The 21,647-nt window shown below is 41.1% G+C and overlaps 2 protein-coding genes across 14 annotated transcripts; one reads left to right on the forward strand and one right to left on the reverse strand.

Moving 5' to 3' along the window:
* Positions 1–88: 88 nt before the first annotated feature.
* On the forward strand, positions 89–6,670 carry LOC133918311 (uncharacterized). Of its 13 annotated transcripts, none has more exons than XM_062362128.1 (8): positions 93–299; positions 1,217–1,545; positions 1,643–1,728; positions 1,869–2,015; positions 2,463–2,565; positions 3,728–3,840; positions 4,565–4,690; positions 6,422–6,670. In XM_062362128.1, the coding sequence occupies exons 2-7, from the start codon at positions 1,269–1,271 to the stop codon at positions 4,658–4,660; spliced, it is 822 nt and encodes a 273-aa protein (XP_062218112.1). In that variant the 5' UTR covers positions 93–299; positions 1,217–1,268; the 3' UTR covers positions 4,661–4,690; positions 6,422–6,670. The 13 variants fall into 13 exon arrangements, 11 of the variants coding, with proteins under 11 accessions (XP_062218120.1, XP_062218112.1, XP_062218110.1 ...); XM_062362126.1 differs by having other exon boundaries at positions 4,565–4,682; positions 6,422–6,669; XM_062362125.1 differs by lacking the exon at positions 6,422–6,670 and adding an exon at positions 5,068–5,427.
* A 10,352-nt stretch (positions 6,671–17,022) lies between these two features.
* Positions 17,023–18,664, reverse strand: LOC133918312 (bZIP transcription factor 44-like). Its single transcript, XM_062362137.1, has one exon. It carries the CDS (start codon positions 17,843–17,845, stop codon positions 17,381–17,383), a length of 465 nt encoding a protein of 154 aa, XP_062218121.1. The 5' UTR covers positions 17,846–18,664; the 3' UTR covers positions 17,023–17,380.
* Positions 18,665–21,647: the final 2,983 nt, after the last annotated feature.

The raw sequence follows: 21,647 nt of genomic DNA on the forward strand, positions 1-21,647 counted from the left end.
AATTGTAGATGGACACCACTAAGATTTTTCTGACACAGTTAAATTTTAGGTTCAAACCAAATACCAGGCAAATCAACCAGCCTCGGAGTCCCTGTGGGCTGAATTTTCAAGGTCAATGCGGCGGAACAAGGCAACCAGACAACCCAAATCCTCCATTTCCAATTTTCCACGGCCACCTCCGTTCCCACAGCCTCGGTTCTTCGAGAAGACCGCCGCCGTCCCCCGCCGGTCAGATCTCGCCGCGGCTCCGCTCCATCCCCATTGGATCAGATCCGGTCCTGCGTCGGCTGTCGCAGAGGGTAAGCGCCCATCACCTCCCCGGCCGTAACCCTCTCGCGCGCCCGTGCTGTTTAGGATCGCGAGCTCGGCCTTGCCTTTTCGGGTTGGTGATCCAGAGACCCCCGCAGGCGCTTCTGGAGCCAATCCATCGGCGGAGGACCCGGAATGCGTGCCGCGTCATAGTTGGCGTAATGATTGGCACGAGACTGTAGCCGGGATGGGAATGGTTTTAGTGGGGTTTAGGATTGGCTGATGCCAGATATACTTGATTCAAGCAGAGATGCTGTCGGAATTAGATTCCCACCTTTCGATACGGTTGCTGCTGGGTCTAATGAGAATTGTGTAGGTTGTCTGCCCAGAATTAGTCGTCACCATGGCAAAATCTTTCTCAGTTGATGAAATCCGGTGCGCCAAATCTGCTGGAATTGGTGAATTCTAGTTAAACCAATAGTAAATTAGTATCAGTCCTACAACTTGGGACCATAGCCACTTTCGTTGTAAACTCTGATACTGTCGATAGAACCAGTACAAGACCAACAGAGCCTTTTAGCCCAAACAAGTTGGGGTAGGCTATGTCAATAGAACCAGTAAGGTAGAGAAAACCAGTAGGACATCCGACCTGAATTGTATTGAATTTTCTTTTAAACTTGTGAAAAATCAAGCTAAAACAGCATGAAGAATAAATAGTACATGCTCTGATGAACATATCTTATATAAGTTATCACCTTCATATCCCTGGTTTCCATCCAAACAGGAAGTTTCGGGTATCCATACTTCAAACCATTATGATAAATTCTATGGCTCTATGCAACTTTCTTAAAAAGTCTTTTTTTTGTGTGTGTGTGTGGTGTTTTGTTACGTAGTTAATCAGTTCTACCCTTTTGTATACATTTTAGTTGTTGATTGGTGATCTCACTCACCATTTATGATCTTGCAGGACTTGTTTTTATCAAATGATTGGCAAAATGCATGCTTGGTGATATCTGGATATGATTTGCGTGTTGTTGATAATGCAGTTGGCTTCTAATGGCACTCAAGCAGAAGAAACAATGCAGTTTGTGTCCCATTGTGATCATGCAGAAGTGTCTGATTCCCAGGCGATAATTTCAGAACTAAACACACCAGAGAGACCCACAGAGCATCTAGCCTCATGTGAAATCAAGCCAGTAAGTGTTGATGATGACAATGAAAATATTGATGCCAATGAAGAAACTCACCTTGTTGTTCAAGATGTTCCTCAATGCCGGATTTGCCTTGACAATGAAGGTTGACACCATGACTTGTAGTATTTTTCGTAGACAGTTCTTAAGGATTTGAAATTTCTTGTTATTTTTCGTATTTAGTTATTTTTTGGTTTGTATAGGTGATGACTTGATTGCGCCCTGCCGTTGCAAGGGAACACAGAAGTATGTCCATAGGTCCTGTCTTGATAACTGGAGATCAACAAAGGTACGGATTCTTGAGCATCTGTACTTTACACTGCATGTACTTGTAGACACTCAAGCATCATTAAATGCACCCAACCTCACACTTGTTAATCATTAGTCTCGCTGGCTCTAAACCCTGTCTGTTTATTACACATCACCCAGGAAGGTTTTGCATTTTCACATTGCACCGAGTGTCGAGCTGCATTCTTGCTTCGTGCAAATGTTCCTCCAGATCGATGGTGGTTAAGATTGAAGTTTCAACTTCTGGTTGTTAGGGATCACACATTGATCTTCTTTATTGTGCAGCTGGTAAGATGCTCACACCTTTTATGGTTCAATGCAACAAATTACTTATCTTCAACGATCCAGTATTAACATTAATTTGCGCTGAAGCATTGTTTCTCTTTTCTGGATTTTATTGATCTAGCTAAAGTTAGAAGTGCACATATCATTTTTTTCTTTGTGTTTTCTGCATAAAAAAGAGGCACCATGCATGCTCCAAACCATAGTATTGTGTTTTTCTGAACTAAGTTCTTTTCCTTTCTTTTTTTGCCCTCGGTTGAGTACCAAGACCAAGAATATGTTATTCTTCGTCATTACATCATGAGAAATCAACATACAATATTTTACATGATCAATTAAGAGAAACATTTTGGATGACTGCTCAAGAAAGAGGCCTGGACGGTCATAATGCACTGCACACTAATATACGTCTTTGTTTTATCTGACATCTTGGTTTTCCTTATTGTCTGATAGGTAGTTGCTTTCTTGGGTATGGTGGTATACAGATTTTATGGAGATGAACTGCGAGAAATGTTTGGCTATGAAAAGCATCCATATGCTTTCTACGCAATGGCAAGTAAGTTAATTTAATAATTTTTCATAGTGATATCTACTCCCTATGTTCAGAAATAGTAGATGTATTTCTTTTAGGCTCGGTCTTCGAAGTTGGATTTTGTCTAAGGTTTTCTCACAAAATATATCATTTATAGCTACAAAACCTCTATAGTGTGAAATTATTTTGAATTGTGAACCTAGTTGTATAATTTTTATACACTAAACATTCTTATAATTTGATTAAATGTTAGTCAAAGTACACAAAGTTTTACTTTTCTAAAAGGAAATACGTCTATTATTTCTGAACGGAGGGAGTACAATCCTGTTTGTGCATGTTGTATGTTCGGTTTCAACTGTGATTCTGAAAATTTCATTAATAGCTGCTTATCTGTAAATCTGAATGAGAATCATACTTATGTATTTTGTTGTACTGGAACTGTCCAATGTCTATGAAGATTTAATTTTTCAGTGCTGACAATATATTCTCATATTTACTTATCTAAAGAAAGCCATTTCATTCTTTGCACCATACACTTCATAAAGCTACTGTTGAGTATGGTGTGGAATTAATGTCTCACTATGTATTGTCTTGTCTATTGTGAGGACATATATCATCTTGGTGTAGTTTATTATAGCAGTAACAAGCTTTGGGGCTTGAAGATAACAGATAGCCTGTAATACATTTTGTTTTATGTTAGGTGGGTTATGGTTATTTCAGTGTTGTGTGTAATCATAGAAACATCATGTGGATTTATTTTCCTAGTTCATATAATCTTGTAGGACTCCACAAATCGCACACAAACATAGTTAAACTCTTTTATGTTTTTTTTTTTGTAGTTCATGATCTTAGAAGAGATTTCACAAATTGTAGACGAATATAGTTAACAGAAAATTTATGTGCTCAAGGGAAACTACAGAATAGTTAAAATCATTTCAAAAGTATGTAAAGCGCATAGCTGGAAGACCTTTTTTTTTCTTCGAGAACGTGCTGGATGAGAATGCAATGACATGTCTCATTGTCTTTAAAAAAAAAAAAAAGATTGTACAAGTACTGATATGCATGCTATACCCTGTTAACTTCTGTCTATGTACATGAATTGGAATTTTTACCTGTACTTTACAGTTTACATGAGGCACTTGCTGAGGAAAAAGATTAATGTTTGAAACAATTGCTTCAATTGCAGTATTGGCTATTGTTTTGGTTGGTTTGCTGTATGGGTTCTTCGTTGCTATAATATGTGGGCAGAGGATCACTGAACGGCATTACCATGTCCTTGCATTGCAAGAGTTAACCAAGGTTGGTGAAAGAAAGGGGAAAATTGAAAAAGCAAGTTGTATTGATTGATCTTTTTCATTTTTCAAGAAGTGTATTGTCTATTTGACACATTGATATTACTGTCAACTTTTCAATATGTATATACTGCAAGAACGTTTGACTGCAAATTAAGCATCAAAGCACGACCAACAGGTTCTCTTAGTTATATTTGCCACCAAAAGAAGCAGACTATGAAACTTTACAGCAAAAAGTAAGGTTCTTTGTCATAGTGAAATAAATAAATTGTAAACGTATTAGTAAAACTGGACAGGGATTTAGCACAACTGGACATAGGTTCAGTTTAGTGGTTGTAGCACAACTGGACATTAAGGGGCGCGTGTGTGCTTAGAGTTCTGTCTGGATGAGTGTGTGTGTGTACGTTTGGGTATGGGTGTGTGTGTGTTGTTTTTTCGAACTTTTTCTCCTCCTTGATGCGCAGCTTTCCTGCGTATTCGAGAAAAAATATATTAGTAAAAAAAACTAAAACAATAGATCAATCAATCACAGAGCACGATTTCCTCATGTAGTGATCCAGATGTGTATCCTTGTGTGTTGTCCTTGCATAGCATAGCTTCATACAATTACCGGCATTACTGTTTTTGAAATGTGGCACATTTGCTTTCTCCTTATGGCTTGTTGTCCTCTCACTTTCCCCATAAAACTTCAATTAAAATTCTGCTTGCAACATTTGATATTTGAATGGTAGCAGGAGTATATTGTAGAAGATCTTGAAGGAGCTGACCAAGTGCCAGACCTTGATCCTAGCCATGTTACAGAGTTGAAGATATTGGGACTCTATTGAACATAACTGCATATAGCATCAGGTATTCAGGTATACAATTTTGCTCTTGTTGCTTTAAAATATTTGCTTAGCTTTTCCATGTGTTCTTTACTTCTCTAGAAAAATATTTCCTTGCAGCATATAGGTGCAAGTGTAACAAAGCTCTCATAGCAATAATCACTTGAAATGGGGTTTCAATGTCTCACATTTCCAGATTTTGCCTCAGGCTCCGTAATTAGTCAATTTCTACAGTTTTATTTGATAGTGTCGCCTTATTGCTTTTCTCTATGACTCATAAATAATTTCATGGTTCCTAATCTGAAGTACTTCTTCAGTTCTTTCCTTTGCATATCCAGAGCTATTGATATCTGTACTGAAATAGTGAATGAAAAAAAGTCAGCCTTTTCTCCCTTGTTTTCTTCCTGTAGTGCTAGCAAACCTCCGTGCTTGTTGCGATGGGTCTGCAAACCTAGTTCACCTGTGGGTTGCCCTTGGATCGAAGAATTTGCTTGCAGGGGATTATCCATCGGTCCATGCATGCGGCATGCGGAGTGAAGTAACTTGAGATGCACTACACTTGTTTGGTTCTACTAAGAAAATATATATGTATGGCTCACTGAGTCGCTCCTATTTAATCTGTCATATTGAATGCCACAACTAGCTGTTCTAACAAGATGAAATAAACTTTAGAAGATAAGCTCGTTTCTTTTTTACAAAAAATGTCTGTTACCTTGGAATTTAGCAATAAAACATAAAGCATCATGTAAACAGTCTTGATTTCCTCAAAGGATCAGCCTGTTACCATTTGCATTAATGTAGGACAAAGCGGGCTTTCATCCGCATATGCTGATAACAAATTGCATCCAGTGCCTTGGGCATGCTTGCTGATGCTTCTGATGCCCAGATTCAGACATACGTTGGTTTCTTTATATCATGGACAGAGTACCTGGTTAATTCAAGTTCCCAATCAAAATATGGAAAAGATGCATATGACGGCCATGTATATCTGTTTACAATTCGTAGACATTATGTACAAATTTTCTTTACTTACATTATTTATTTGGTAAAAAGTAAAAGCAATAATGCCCTAAAATACCAAGGCTTGATTGCCACAACTCAAATGCTGAACTAGGAGTATTCTCCATAGCAATAGACATGGAATCATTTATTTGGTCCCTTCAGGGACCACGATTCAGGAACCTAAAGATTCCTCCCTTTTCCTTCCTTTTTTTCTTGAGAAAATGTGAAAAATAAATGATACTCTGAAGTATCAGTAGTAACGATGTCTGATAAGTGGGGAACACCTCAGGCTGGCCGTTCAAGCACAATTAGAACAGAAGAACACGTCAAAAAGGCGTGAACTGCTGAGTTCCTCATCCCTTGCAGCTATTGTCAGTTGTACCATGTCATGATAAGTCATTTAATCTTCTTGAGATACAGTACTGACGCATCTGAACCAATGGACAATGTGGTTCATGATGAGATACTGTTTCCTCAGTTATCCAGCACAAGCTGCTAGACTGCTACTGCCCAGACAGCTTTGTAAGGATAGACATAGTTGGTGAAGTTACCAGAAATGTGTTGGGATGGTTGTTCGAGAATCAACGGCCACATGTCCGATTACCATCTGATTCATCTACAGAAGTCTTGAATAGTTATGATGCTCTGTGTTGGGAAATCACTAACAAATGTCACACTGCCTCGCCACTTCAAAAAACTTGTGATCGCTCTATATGCTCCAGGCACTCTGCCTTGAATAACTTCTTGTATTTTTTTTTTCAGATAAACATCGATGGCATACCAGAAGCAAATCTTAGATGTTGATATTGCACGAACTACATGAAAAATGAACCTTGCTGGGGCACATAAATTCTTGAAAAGTGTAACACTTGCTTGTTTGAAGTCATGTGAAGATTCTTTGGTTCCAATGTAGGTTTGTTGGTGTAACGACCCAAAATCTTGTACCCAAATTTTTTTGCAAGTAAATAAAAGGAATAAAGAAAGGAGGAAAGAAAATGAATCAAATAAAAAGAAAAAGAAGAAAATCCCACCAGGGCTCCCCTCCCTCTCTTTTGGTTCGGCCCAAACTTCCTCCCTCTCTCCCAGCCTCATCTGCCCACCCGGCCTAGCTCGTTTTCCCTCTCCCCCTCCTCTCGTGTGCTCGTCCCTAGGTCAAAGTTACGTTGGCCCAATTGTCCACCTGACACCTCTCTCATGCCTCTGAGCTGGCCCCACATGCCAATCGTCTTCCTCCTCTCACCGCCTCCTGTCCATCTTTGTGTGCGCAGTCGAATCGTATTGGCCCTCAAATCGCGCACCCGAAGAAAAGGAGACCCCAGCGAACGCATGCATGGAAAGCCAAGCAGGAAGAAGGGAATGAGATCGAAACCGCACCGAGATTGAAGCTCCATGCAAGGAAGACACATGTGGAAATCTCGCTAGCGGCCCACATCGAACCCGACTCCAATTTGCGCCTCCCCGGGTATAAATACCCCACCTTGAGACCTCTCTTGGAATCCCATAGTCCTCCGCCACTTTTCCCCTCGCTCACCCATGCGCAAGAATCGCCCCAACAACTCTTCCGTTATTGTCGAGTCTCCCTGTCACTGAGCCGCTCTGCCACTCTCCGACGCCAACGTGTACCCCAAACGAGCTCCCAGACGTTCTCTGGTGCTCCTTTGCCGCTCGTCGTCGAATCCCGAGCCCCGCGAAGAGCTTCTCCGCCCTCTCTGACGAAGTGTCGCTGTCCTGAGCTCACCTTCGTTGCCAACCTTGCCAGATCTCAAGTAAGATCAACCTCAGTCGTCCAATCCCGCGTAGACGGCCGATATTAGATCCAGCCTGTACCCTTTCGCCTTGGCCCAGTCAGCTTATGAAAGCCACATCAACACCCACGTAAGTCTGCCACATGTTCATATTTGTCCTACGTGGTGCCTAGTCAGCGTGTTTTTGGCCCGTCAGCAGCCCAGTCAACCTAGTGACATCAGCTTGCGTCATAAACCCTTTTTCAGTAGAAAAATAAATCTGAATAATCCAAAAATAGGTTTTCTTAATAGAAAATTTTGGAAAATACTTCATTAATTCTGTTAATGTTTTCTAGTAGTAGAATAAATGTTTTATTCCTATCCCTATTCCTATTTTAATATGTTTAGTGATAAAAGTAATTAATAAAATTCTTGAAATTTTTTTAATTATGAAAATAGTAAATAATTATGACAATGAGTTTTATTTAGTAAAATAATTTTGGAATAATCTGTTTAAATCCTTTTTAGTGTTCCTTTAATTCCTAAAATTTGCTAGAAGAACCCAGAAAATACCATGAGCCTTTAGAAAATCCTATGAAAATTCCTACGCTCTCCTTTCACCCTTCCAAAGCCATATCTCCACCATTGCAATTCTGATCTAATCGTTTCATTCGCTAATAATTCACCAAAAATTATAAAAATAATAAATTGAGTTGTTTGTTATGTTTTTAGCTCTTTTCTTAGTTATTGGTGTTTATTGCCTTATTTTATTTTGCGCTTAGACACCGCCATCCAAGAGGAAGACTTTGTAAGTTTCCAGGACTAAGAATTAGAAGACCTCACTGAGTACCAGGGTGAAGTCAAGTTGTCCTTGATGTATTTTGATCCTATGTTTCTAAATATTTTCATTTACGAAATTACATGCTTATAGTTGTCGGTGGGAAACCTATGATAGGCAATTCCTTAGCTTTCTCATACCACCTTGTCGCTTTGGTTTTGGTGGGATCAAGGGTAGTATTGCTTAGTCATGCTTGGGGAAAACTTGGTTTACTTATTTTGATAAAAGTTTTATGCAATGAGATAAAATTGTGTTTTTAGAAACATGGACTAGGGAATTGAGCAAGAGATTGGAATGGTTGGATGGTAGTCTTGCTCAATTCAACTAAGGACCGGTTCATGGTGCGATCAGATCAAGCTTTACAGTACAACCACAAACCTGGTATAGGACGGGTCTGGCTGAATAATTAGTTTTTCTCCCAATATAGTGTAGACTAGATAGAGGAATGAGAAATGGATGAGATTTTCTTGGAACCATCTAGCGCAAGAGGGGACTTTCGTTGTTGAGGATATTTGTGTCATGCGCAGTGAAACCTCAGCGGGTAGACACTTGTTGGGAGAAGACTTTGCAAAGGCCTTGCAGTGAGAATCCTAGCCGCACATCTCGAAAGTACGTAAATGTTTGCACGGCGCGAGTGCAACGGATGATCACGTCTTGTCTGTAAAGTGTACAACCTCTGCAAAGTATAAAATTGATATATCGTCATGCTCACGGACATGAGCGACGAGGAATGCCACACATGATTAGAACATTTTGGAAAATTTTGGGTTGGTGGTTCATTCATGGTTGTGAGAACTATGTTTAAGGTGGTTAACTTCGGTTGAGGTCAAGAATATTAATTCTTGATGTTATTTAATTTTAGTATTTACTTACGCTTATATTAAATATTTTTACTAGATTATGGCTTTATGCAAATAAGCCTTATAAGTTTTATTATTATGATTGACTTTATTTCATTACTTTACCATCACTTGCGGAGTACAAGAGGTACTCACACTTGCTATGACCACACTACTCAGTCAGCGAAGATTCTGATAGCTACTCTAAAGAGGATGTGTTCTGAGGTGGTGCTCTCCATCGACTGCTTGTGGGAATGGAAGAATAAAAGATCTACGCTAACTGCAGTTTTATTTGCTTCTTTTCGACCCTTGAAGGTCCTTTGTAATGTCAGATAATTCGTAAGTTATGAAATTGTACTTTAATTATCATCTATGAAGTCGACCTAAGATTGATTTCTAGCTCAATATATGGTGTGAGTATTGGTATATTCTTACACCGGCCGGACAGTTAGCTCTCAAACAATATAATGACATGGATCGCCACACATCTCAACCGATGAGGAAAGTCATGATAGAAATTCTAGGCTGCCGTTCTGAATGAACATTTTTGTAAAATAGTAGCATATTTCTATTTTCCCTTTCTTCAGGTTCGCAACAAACACGTAGCAGCTAAGATGCAAATATGCTGTTTGTTGTACATACCTTTCAGAACTGTATTGCCAAATTCACAATGCTTTGTCCATTGATTATTCTCATCAAATTAAATCGATAAAGTAAATAATATCCCCTGGAGGTGCACAAAAGTTTGTACGCGTTGCATCGCTCTTCAGAAAATGAAGTTGACGCAGACTTATGCTGGACTGCTTAACTTTGCTGCCATCATAATTTGGACTGCACATGCTACTCTTGTACTGGTGCATCTTTTTCTATTTTCTATGGTTGCTAGTACCTTGTGACTTGAGATGTGCTGCTGAAAATCAAGAGCACGCATGCAGGAGAGTACTCCTGCAGTCCTGCCTTCTGCCTTTCTGCCTGCATTGTTAATAATATGGAAAAATGCAAAAAAAAAAAAACCACACTATTTCTTCCACTATTTTCATATACATATGCTTAATTATTAATTATCAAAATCTCATTAGTTAGTCCTTCAACTTTGCTCAGAAGAAGATAATTGGATTATATACAGTAAAAGATCCGACTATACTAGAACTCACATAGTTAGGAATGAATTGTGATAAAATATATTCTTCTTAGTTGTGAATCTTCGTGTCATCAGAGAATATCAAAATAAATATGCACGACTTCTGAGGAGAGTTGAAGGGAATCTCAAAACCAGACTGATTTTGTGGGGTGGGGTGGGGGGTTGCAACAAAATAATTTCTGTGGGATGTCAAAATTAGACTGGCTTTGAGGGGGGGGGGGTGTGGGAGTTTGCATTTTTTGCTTAATAATACAGCAGGCACCTGAACGTGGAGATCATCATCAGGGTCAGTTTGTTTCAGTTGGAGACTGTGAAAAACAACTTGTAGATTGTGGATTGTAAGAAGCTGGATTGTAACAATCTGGATTGTGGATTGTAAAAACAGATGAAAGATGAATTGCTGAATTGTTATAATCTAAAAGCTGGATTATATATATATTTTTATTTTAGAACGAACCAGATTCTAAATTTCCCATCTATGCATGGACCCTGTTTTGGATTACTACTAGTAATCCTACTTTTTTGGCTTCAGGAATTTAATATTTTATTGTTAAGTGAAGGTGAAACTGACCCTTGGTGACTTGTTAAAACAAAATTCCGGGCAGAGCTGCCTCAGTGCCTTTCAAGTGTGTGAATACCGGTCGTGGATCCGCATGAATTTGCTCCAGCAAATGCCATATCACCTGCTGTAAGTGATGTTCTTCTAACTTCATTTGTAGAGTAGTCAAGTAGTCATGACCTATGAATCCTTGAACTGAAACTACTCTAGTTTTCGCTTGGTTGGATGTCTGAAGAAGCAACATAAATTTTGACTCTTGCTTCCTAACGAAACAGATGAACACCGATCCAATCATCTGGTTTCTTATGTTAGGTCAACTGCACTCAACTTTGCCAAAGTGTTGCTTAACTTCCTGGCTCTAGACAAAATTATCGTTTTCCAGCATCAGCACGTGCACGGCAATTTTTTTTAAAAAGAATCTTTCTCGTTTTCACATCACTAAGAAACTCTATTACTCTGATTCTAAGTTAAAGGTCTGTATTGGAAGTTAAAGACGCACTAATGGGGGGTATTAGAGATGATTGTAGGAAGAGCGTGGAAGCAAGCAACCATATGTGGCAAGGGGAAAAGAAAAAATAAATTGCCCGTTAGTTTCCATGATTTGCAAGCATGTAGTAGCTGAATGGCACTGTGATGGTGATGCATGACGATGACTGATGCAAGTTACACAGACAATGACTTGTTCAGTTGTTCAGTGGCAAAGAGTCCCAATTGGACTCAGACTCTTTGATTAGGTGGGGAAATTATGACTAATTTGGGCATTGATTAGCTCGAAAATAAATTTATGAATGAACGCAATATCAGTTTGTTGCAGGATTAAGACTTGGCTTGCAATTGAAGCCACGAGCTTACATGCAATTGCACAGTTATTAAATGGCAGAAGTAGCTATCAGAAGCTATAGAGAGAGAGAGAGAGAGCCATGGCCCATGAGAAGCTACCTTAGCAGAGTTAGGAGCTCTGATCTTCTCTGATTGAATTAATTTGTACTCAATTAATTTGCTTTTGTTAGGTCCATGCTTTCCTCATTTGGGAATGGGACCCTCTGGGTAGACAATATTGTGGCATATGCCTCTTCACTGGCCATCCGATCACATTATCGAAGGCCAAGAACCACTGCTTCACATTGATTTGCTACAATGCCAGCTACTACAGTACCCAATGAATTACAAACAATTGTAAGATGCGCACACTGTGCGTGTGTGTCTGGCTTGAACTCTCTACCGTAATAGGATTGAGCATATTTTAGTTGACAAACAGACAAAAACTTGATTGGTTTATAGATGGGAATAAAAAAATTGCACCAAAGTCAAGAAGGCATTATTGTGGTATGGAATGGCAAATTTCATATCAGCGAATACTGACATTTCTGAGAGATAACCATATGTCATATCGCAATCTGTACACCTCCTCAATCACTGAATTGAGCTGTTGAAGGTTTCTCTCAATGATGGATCGTATGTAGCTTTCAAACTCCCATTTGCATACTGATGGGAGAAAGAAAGATGACAAATGGAATCAAAAGAGCCATCTGGAGAGCTAATGCTCATGATCAATAATAATCACTCTTTGCAAGTATAGTTAATCAGTTAAGCTATTTTCATCAGAAAAGAACTAATGTTAACTAATAACTGTTCATGCCATTGTTTCACTAGCGTCATAGAAAACAAGAACTACTGTTGCAAATATTTTGGGAATCTTAACCGAGTAAGATAGACAAGGGGATCCTTTGCCTTTTTCTTTGTAAGACCGGAAAAATGCGAAAGGAAAAAGGGACCGCGAAAGGTCTGGAGCAGAATGGAAGAACGCATTTACAATCTGATAGAGATGCTTTGGTCCCTTCAGAGTAAGGTAACAGCTGCTTTACGACACGGCACAGCACTACACTGTCATAATAGGGCTAAATTGGTGTGATGTGGATGCCTCTAGGCTCTAGATAGTTGATGTATATGAATTCAGCAATGGTAGTCACATCCAACAGATACTCAGAAGCTTCAAATACTCAAAAAGTTAGATAATTGTGCTAAATATAACTAAAATTATGCGCAACCATGTCCTCCCAACGAATCCTGAAATACGAAATATCTCCGTTTTTAGAATGCGAAGAACGATTGTTGTCGGAATACCTTAACTTTATTACCTTTAAAGATCACTGAAAATGCCATGTTTATATGAAAGCCATGGAAGAGGTGACACTTTTGTTAAGTATACGTTGTTTCCAAGTTTTGCATCTAATCACTGGCCATAATCTCATTGCCTGGTCTCCAAATGCCTGTGAAGAGCACCAAAGTCACGCTCCCTGCTTACTCTTCCAAGTAAATCCCAACCCCAACCTTCACCTCCCACGAATGCACATTTCAGCCATGCTAATGGCATTGCAACAGCCTGCTTTTGCCGATCCATTGCCCCCCTGAACATTAGAAACAAACCCTAGCCTTCACACAGTGATCATGACAGGCTCTTTCATCATGCATCGGCACAATAATGCCGCCTTTTCGCCTTCCATTTTGCTCATATAGCGTGTCAAAACCATATACCAATGTGAATGAAAAGGAGGGTAACAAACTAAGAAGGTAGTGTACAGTGGAGAGGAGTATGGCTGCTTTACAGAGCAGTATGTATGCAGGATCAGCTACATCTAGTACAAAGGCAAGAGGCAATGAGCATGTGAGTGTGTACATTATTTGGTTTTATCTTTTCCATTTGCAGAAAAGGTGTTCCAAAAACAACAATAAAGCAAGCCGACCAGCATATTTCTCTGTTGCCGATGGTTACCTGCAACATGGAATGCAAGGGAAGTAGACAAATGTTATCAGATTCTGCCAATTATCTATACAATCCTTAGGTAGAATCAAATGGTCCAGGTTTGGAATTTTTAATCTGCGCGCTTTATGCTCTTCGCGAAAGTCTCTGAAATTCGTCAGAATTCAGCATCTGGTGCTGTTATAACATGAGGATTAACCGAGGGTCTTCTTTATAATGCATGGTTCATATAATTTTCCAGAACTTGTTCCTTGCCTATTTCCGCTTTAAGGCCTAATGAAATGCAACTTTGGAACAATTAGAAATCTACCGAACACCTATTTGCGATTTTTTCTCTTCAAAAGGGAAAAAAGCGCCTAATGGCGATGTAGTTTCACGCAGAGATCCTTTTAAGGAAAGACATACACACAAATGCTAGATCAAACTACAAGTCCTTGAAAAGTTAAAATTAGCAATGACTGAATCTAATCTAGGGAACTGTTGAAGTAGAGCAATGTGACTGAACATGAACACAGCAGTCTTTGTCTCCAACCATCCCCGTATGAGTGCTCAGCATAAGGCATCACCGGCCACATGGGCTTAGGAGACAGAGACGAGACACACAGCCAGACTAATGCATGCATAACCCATGGCCATAAGCAGTATTCAACTGAGCACAAGTACAATTCTGTCAAGGTAATTAAAAAATGCCTTGGATTCTGCAAGAAGGAATCAAGAGATCATTTTTTATATAAAAATATTCAGACCATATCACCGCGTGATTAGATCGTGTTTGCGCTAATGGCCATGCTTTGGTAAGATCTGAATTACTAATCTACTGCTAAGAAATTCCTATGATTGATGAGAAATAGTCTTATCCCGCACTTAGCGCACTTTGTGTAATATAATTATGCTCTTTATTCTATGGAGAACTGTTAATGCGACCTTTATTCCGATTCTTCTTCGGTTACTTAATCTTCTTTTATATTCTTAACGTGTTTATTCTGCATAATCTTTGCATCTTCAGATAAGATATTTCTATGCTTGGTCATATTTGTGGCACAGAACCATTTTACAGAAAAACGATTCTATTCTTTCCTCATATTTCTGAACAATAGTTCTTTGCAAATATATAAGATGCAAATCTGTCAAATTAACAAGAAAATGAAATTCCATAGCCTGCTGGCCACTGACTGTAGCTTTTGGAACAAAGCCTTGTCAAGTTCTAACCACCATTGCAGACTACTGCTTCACTAGCCTCATGTGTAATGCATGAACCTGCCTCTGGACTCAAGTGACATTATGATCCAAAAGCAACAATCACAGCCATTGAGATTCTTTTCTTCTTCCCTTTCATCTTCTGTAAATTATAATTGCCAGATGTGTAAGAACAGAATCGACTCGTGTTAAGGTACAAACTACAGGCAGAAAATATCTTCTCTCTCCTCTCCAATCACCACACATTTTCTTTTATAAAAAAATAACAGAACTTTGACACACCAAGTGACGTTAAAGTACTATTAAGTAATGCAGTGAATCTGGTGCCATGCCATTGAGAGTCTGAAGAATCTTGAGAGATACTACCACTATGAAAACCAAAGTCCACTGTTCTTGGGCTCCAGGGGCATTTCCTAATATATCTCTAGGCTCCCAGTTTTCGTTTCTGCAAGCAACTTCTACTTTTGAAAACAGAAACAAAACACAGGAATACATACATACACACACCATGCAGAAAGATGGGTAGGTGATTCACTTGACCAAGGAGAAGAAAACTTGACACATGTATCATTTACAGTTCACCACAATTGAAACTAATCATGCTCATATCAAGAATTCAGGATAGCTTTGTTCATTCACATCTACAACATCAGGTACTAGCAACAGTGCTGGTGACTCTGAAATACTCAAACCGGCAATGAGATCCCTTTCTTATCCACCGACTTTCCGAAGGTCGTTCGTCGGTGCATCTGCCGCCGACCACCCCGACCGTGACAACGGCCGGACCGGAGATGGAGAATATTCCGGGCGGTTCTTGACATTTCTTCCTCTGTGTGGGTGGAGATGAGGAAAGGTGGAGGCTGGCCTGCACGAAGGTGAGGTGAGGCCCCCTCCCTTTTGCACAATGGCTTCTGCAATCCCCATAAAAACAAACAGGAGAACAGGGCAGGATATTATTTTTGAAGGTCAAGAAAAGACATAAGTATCTGTTTGTTTGAGTTTTGTTTTTGATTTTTCTGAAAAGTTGTGCTTTTGGTTTGTCTGAAAAGCTGATTTTGGAAATAGTCTATTAGCTTTTACCATAAATTTTTTGCTTCTCAGTACATAGCTTCTCAGAAAAAACATATCTCAGCGAGCTTCTCAGCTTTAGTTTATTTTCCTCAGAAGCAGACTTTTGATTCCTCCAGAAAACATTTCTCCAGAACCCCATTTATTCTGACTTCTGTCCGTAGCAGAAACAGAACCAAAAGCAGAAAACAAATAGGACTTAAGACCAGCCATCAGGAGCATCACTCAAAGCGACTTTATGATCACCTAATATCATACTGAAAATAACACATAGCGATATATCTTTTTTAAACCAAGATTTGAGCTCTTGTTGATAACACCATAGCTAGATGAGTTACTATCGTGCTATCAGCACGTTCTCCAATCCCCTCTGCACTAGAGCTGGCTCTACTCCATCAATGTAGCTACCTCCCAGGCATTGCAGGAGGCAGGTCCATTGCACCAATTGCATTTGCACCATGCGTGTGTGTGAGACTGAGAGAGTGGCAGCAGAATCATCAGAGGGCTGCATGTGGTGTGGTGGGTACCAAGAGGTATCATGTGAGCTGTGGTCTGATGAAATGAAATGAAATATCTGTACTGTGGGACTGGCTGGGAGTGGTGAGCTCAGGGCTGAGCTACATGAGATGGCACTAAGGACTAGTGCTACTGCCATTAGCTTGCAGAGTTGCAGCAGTGTACAGCAGTGTTGGCCCATGACAACTAGAAAGTGGTCTTCTGGTACAATCAAATTCTCAAGCAGAAACAAACACAAGGCACAGTGATTGAAAGTGGGAGAGAACAAAGGGAGTAATTCGGAGAATCTCTTTCTCCCTGCACAATGCCCATCAATACTGTACTCAACCAAATCCCCAAAAGAACATCTAAAAAAATCTCCAAAAAGAAAAAAAAAACTGAGCCAGTTATTTCATTCTATTCCAGCCATAAAAGACTGGATGTTATCACTCTGATTATTCCCACTACCTTTAGGAATATTTGGAGGAATTTTCTGCAGATGAATAGGAGATATACTACTGCACCACTTGCCCATGGGCATCAGAAAAATGTACTAGCTGTAAAAATCTGAAGCTGACAGTCAGAACCAGTGGAGGCACATAACATTTACAGCACAGTAGCACACCACAATTAAGAGGCACAGGAAGAAAAAAATATCTTGCTCCAGATGAAGCATTGGAAAATAAAGAAAAAGATTAACACCAATCAACTCAACATTAAGATAAATGCAAGACACAGGTCGAGTAAATTGTAAATTATATATTGCACTTCCTTTGTTTGACAGAGAAATAGTAGGGTAACTGCTCTGACTCTTACATAGTGGAGTAGCACAGTACATGGCAATTACCAGAGCAGACCTCAGAGGCACACATGGTAATCAATAGTTCATTAACCTTAATCCCAGCAGCTAGCTCAGTTAGGTGCAGTGCTTAGTTTTGCTTACCCCTAGTACAGTACAGTAGTACAGTAATTTTCATGGCTCACCACCTCTGATCTGATTTCAGTTCCCTCTCACTAGTAAATTAACCTGAAACACCAAGTGCAAAAAAAGATGATTTTTTTTTTCATGATGCTTTGTGTTGCACCATGGTGGCTTCAGCTAGCAGAGCGGGAACATCTCGGGGCAGGATCTCAGGAGGTCGTCGAAAGCAGCGTTGCCGTCGAAGGCGATGAATGGGTCGGAGGCGGCGGCGGCGGCGTTGGTGTTCATGCAGGCGAGGATGTCGTTGAGGTAGTGGAGGTGCGCGTCGAGCTCGGCGGCTTGGATGCGTAGGACGGCGTTCTCGGAGTCGACGGCGAGGAGGCCCTGCGTGGTGAGGCCGAGCGCGGTGGCGACGTGCGCGTTCTCGCGGCGGAGCTGCGCGGCCTGCGCGGTGAGGTCGTCGAGGTGGCGCTGCTTGCGCATCCGCGACCGCCGCGCAGACTCGCGGTTGGAGAGCATCCGCTTGGTGCGACGCTGCTCCATGAGCGCACGCAGCTCCTCCTCCGTCCCCGCCATAGCGGCGGCGGCCGCCGTCGCCGCCGAGAGCGACCCCGAGCTGCCGCTCCCGCTCGAAGAAGCCATTCTTCCTGCTTGCTTCCTTCCAAGAACCGTCCTTTCTTGCAAGAACAGAACAGCTCCCAGCTTCTTGATTTCTTCTTCCTTATTACACAACACCACACCACACCACACTAGCAAAGAAATCCAAGCTCTTTTTTTGGCCTCGATTTCTTTCTTCTTCTTCGTAAACACGAGTACTAAAGATTACTAAAGCAGAGTAGCAGCAACAATACGGAGTGCATGCAAATTAAAGCTTTCGAACACTAGCCAAATGAAAAGAGAGAAGACGAGGAGGAGCACGATGAGTAGGAGACTGACCAGACAGAGAGAAACGAGGCTACTAGAGAGAAGAAGAAGAAGGGGAGAGGAGGGTCGTGACGGGGGAGAGGAGTTTATGAGAAGACATAGAACCAGTAGAGGAAGACGACGGAGAACGACTGGACGAGGTGTGTGCGTCGCCGGAGTGTGGAGTTGATCATAAACCCCGAGAGGAGGATCTCACTGATCACGGGCGACATCAATGAGGAACTCTAGGACGAACGGCAGCATGTGCTTCTCTCTTCTTGGCTCCGATTGGCACTCCAATCGGAGCTACCTGCCCAGCGAGGTCGAGCTCGACGTAGAGGGATGGTGAGGCGGTGGGAGCTGGGCAATCGATCGGCTTATAAAGATGGGAGGTATGAGGTTAGAGCACCGGATTCGACGATCGGTGGGTGGCTGAGAGCTCTCGCTCCGCTTCTCCGTCCTCCTGTCCCTGCCAATGAGAGAGATCGATGCCTGCGCATCTGCTGGCCAGGGAGCAGAGGAAGAGGAGAGGAAGTTGGAGGGGGGTTGCTGCAGCGACGGCAGGGGAATTTATAGCGGGATTCGGTCTGTTAATGAAAAGGAGCAGCAGATAGTGAGAGAATCAACAGAATATTATACGAGAGGTATGGACGATTAAAATAGATCGTATATGTATAAGGATATATAGAGTTGTATTTTCTAAGAGGTCGGGCTGTGCCTGTGGCTACGGGTGGCGAGCTCAGGTGACTGACTGATTTCACTTCCTGTCTTTTTTCTTCCTCCTAGTGTAAAAAAACAGAAGCTTTCTTCCGTTTTGGATTCGAATCCTCTGCCAAAAACACTATTTGATAAGGATTCTACTGATTCTAGATTGATAGAATTTAAAACGTTTCTGACTGTTGAACACACCCTAAACATCCTTGTAGCAGCTCTTCGTGTACCTTGGGTGCAACCCGAATATAATGGCTAGCAAGACTGACACTGCTTACTTGACGACCATGTTAATTGCTTGCATTGGACCAACTGGTAAGATCAAACCTAGCAAACTCTGCTGGTAATCACTGATAAGCTTGGTCCTCGATAAATTTTCAAAAAAAGAGAGTTACTGTTAAGCTTGAAACAGCATAGGAGTGACGGGCATCTGCAACCTGCACCAAGTCGCCGCCGGCCCTGCGATTGTGCACCGTTGGATTCGAATCGCCATCGGGTTTGGGAAACAACTCGAAGAACATCAGACGCAGTGGAGCAAAGAGAAACCCATTCTTTTCTCTACGCATGCCCGCACGTGCGGGCCGGATCCAGCATGCAACTGAGAGGACGACGGCGTCGACACCCCTTCGTGCGTTTCTGCTCTGCTGGCCAGGTGGCCGAACCGCCGTCCAGCTCCTTGGTAGCTTTTCATTAACCCCCCCCCCCCCCAAAAAAAGGAAGAAGGAGAAAGCTCAAACCGACCATGTAGGTTACTAATCTTAGGCTAATCATCATTAGCACTAATATCCACATTGAATACCTAACTTAGGGTGAAAGCATATACTGACGTGAGCCTGAAGATGCCATTAGGCTTGTAGCTCTGTTGATATAGAGCCGCGATAGGGATAAGTACGATCGAGGGAGTGTAGTTCGGCGGTGTATATGACATTAGTGCAGTGGCGCCGACCTTCGTGCTGATCTAGCGCCTCTTAGGATCGGGAATTGGAGATGTTATGGTTTGGTTTTCCTCGGAATTAGTTAGCCTGTAAAGTAGCAGAACCCTCTTATAGACCATAACCACATGGCGAGTTAGGTGACCAATTAAATCTGGGGTTTGTGTTAGGTGTCGAGATCATGTTAGAATATATAGGTTTAGCCCATCATATTTGTATAATTTTAAATAAATCTTAAAAGTTCAACTATATGAGAAATGTGTGTTTCTTTAGTCTCACCTTGCTAGTGGATATGAATAGAGACCAACTCAAATGGATTTCTCTCATCCACCCACTTAGCATGTGTGGATGATAGGACTAGAAGAACACTTACGCATGCTCGCTCGTCTCGTCATGGGCCAAGGCGTGTGCACGGTATCTGTGTGAATGGTTCGTTAAAATTGGGTCCAGTTGCTTGCGCAAGTCCGACTTTCTTTTGCGGTTTTATTCATTTTTGCTGTGTGTGCAAACGGATAAATATATGTAAATCGTGTCAGTCAAGACTCTGATCATGGCGTGTCTCAACTACGCGACTCTCTCTCTATATATCTACCAGCAGCCACACAAAGTTGAGATGCGAGTTGCATATTCGCAATTATGGTTTTGCCAATTTCTCTCTGCTGTGCCATCGCACGTAGACTACTCCATTCTGCTATACCGGCATGCACCAATGAATAGGAGAGCAGGTCTCCAGAGTCGCTCTTGGGATCCTGCACCAGGAGAGAACGAATAAGATTTTTCGAAAGCGCTCATCGCGACTGCTCACGATTTGCTTCCTCCACATCATCGTGTGTTCTTCGTCTACATTGTCATCATCGTCGTTGTCTGCTACATCGAGATCAACTTCGACTACTTCATTTCGTCATTGCCTACTGCATCGACATCACGAGGGTTTCTTTATCTCACGCCGCCATCGGGTACGTATATTGTAATCCTTCTTGAGTGTTTAATCGAGTGAATTAGTCGATATACTACTTGAGTATTTTAGTCAATATATTTTTCGAGTGAGCTAGTAAAGATCCTTCTCGAGTATCTAGTCGAGGCTGATTAGGGTTGTTTATATTCTAGTAGATTCTACTTGAATCTTGTCGGGGCTTGTCCGAGCTAATCAATAATTGATTATCTGCATCTATTTATATTCATGTTATATCAGGAATTGAATTGAATTAAATAAATTTGAAAGTGCTATTACATTGTAACAAAAATGTCCTTTTATGACAAAAAATATTGTGATGAATAACTAAAACGTCATGTATAGTATATTATTTGTGACGATCTCATAGATTTTGTCATAGATCAATGGTTGGGCAATTTGGGCAGCCGTTTTTATGACATTATGGAAAACAATGTCATAGAAAAAAGAAAAATTGTCATAAAAAGCCAAACATCTATGACGATTATTTGGTTGAATCATTAAAGTAAAGCATTATGTGAAATTTTTTCACATTCGCCATTGAATGTTTAACTGTATTTGTCAAAAGCAATCAAATTCATCACACAAACTTTTGGTGGACTATTCAAATTTCAACGATTTGGTGCTGGGGACAGGTAACATGCAAAGTAGCTAAACCACAGGCCCACTTGGCAGTTACCTCTGATTTCTCCCCTCTTTGTCCCATGTATCTCTCTTCCCCCAAATTAGAAATATCCATTCCCTATCCCTCTATCTCCCGTGCTCCTCTCAGGTCACCGTCACTACCACCACCTAGTCTTGGCACATGGGCTCCAGCAACACCGCAGACAAGAGATCCACGACGAGCTCCTTCACCACAATGACTTCCCCCATAGTGAGTTCGTCTACTACGACGACTGGATCCATGGTGGCTAGATCCATGGCAATTGGATCCACTGCCACTAGA

This window comes from Phragmites australis, chromosome 5, assembly GCF_958298935.1.
Source record: "Phragmites australis chromosome 5, lpPhrAust1.1, whole genome shotgun sequence".
NCBI classification, from domain to species: Eukaryota; Viridiplantae; Streptophyta; class Magnoliopsida; order Poales; family Poaceae; genus Phragmites; species Phragmites australis.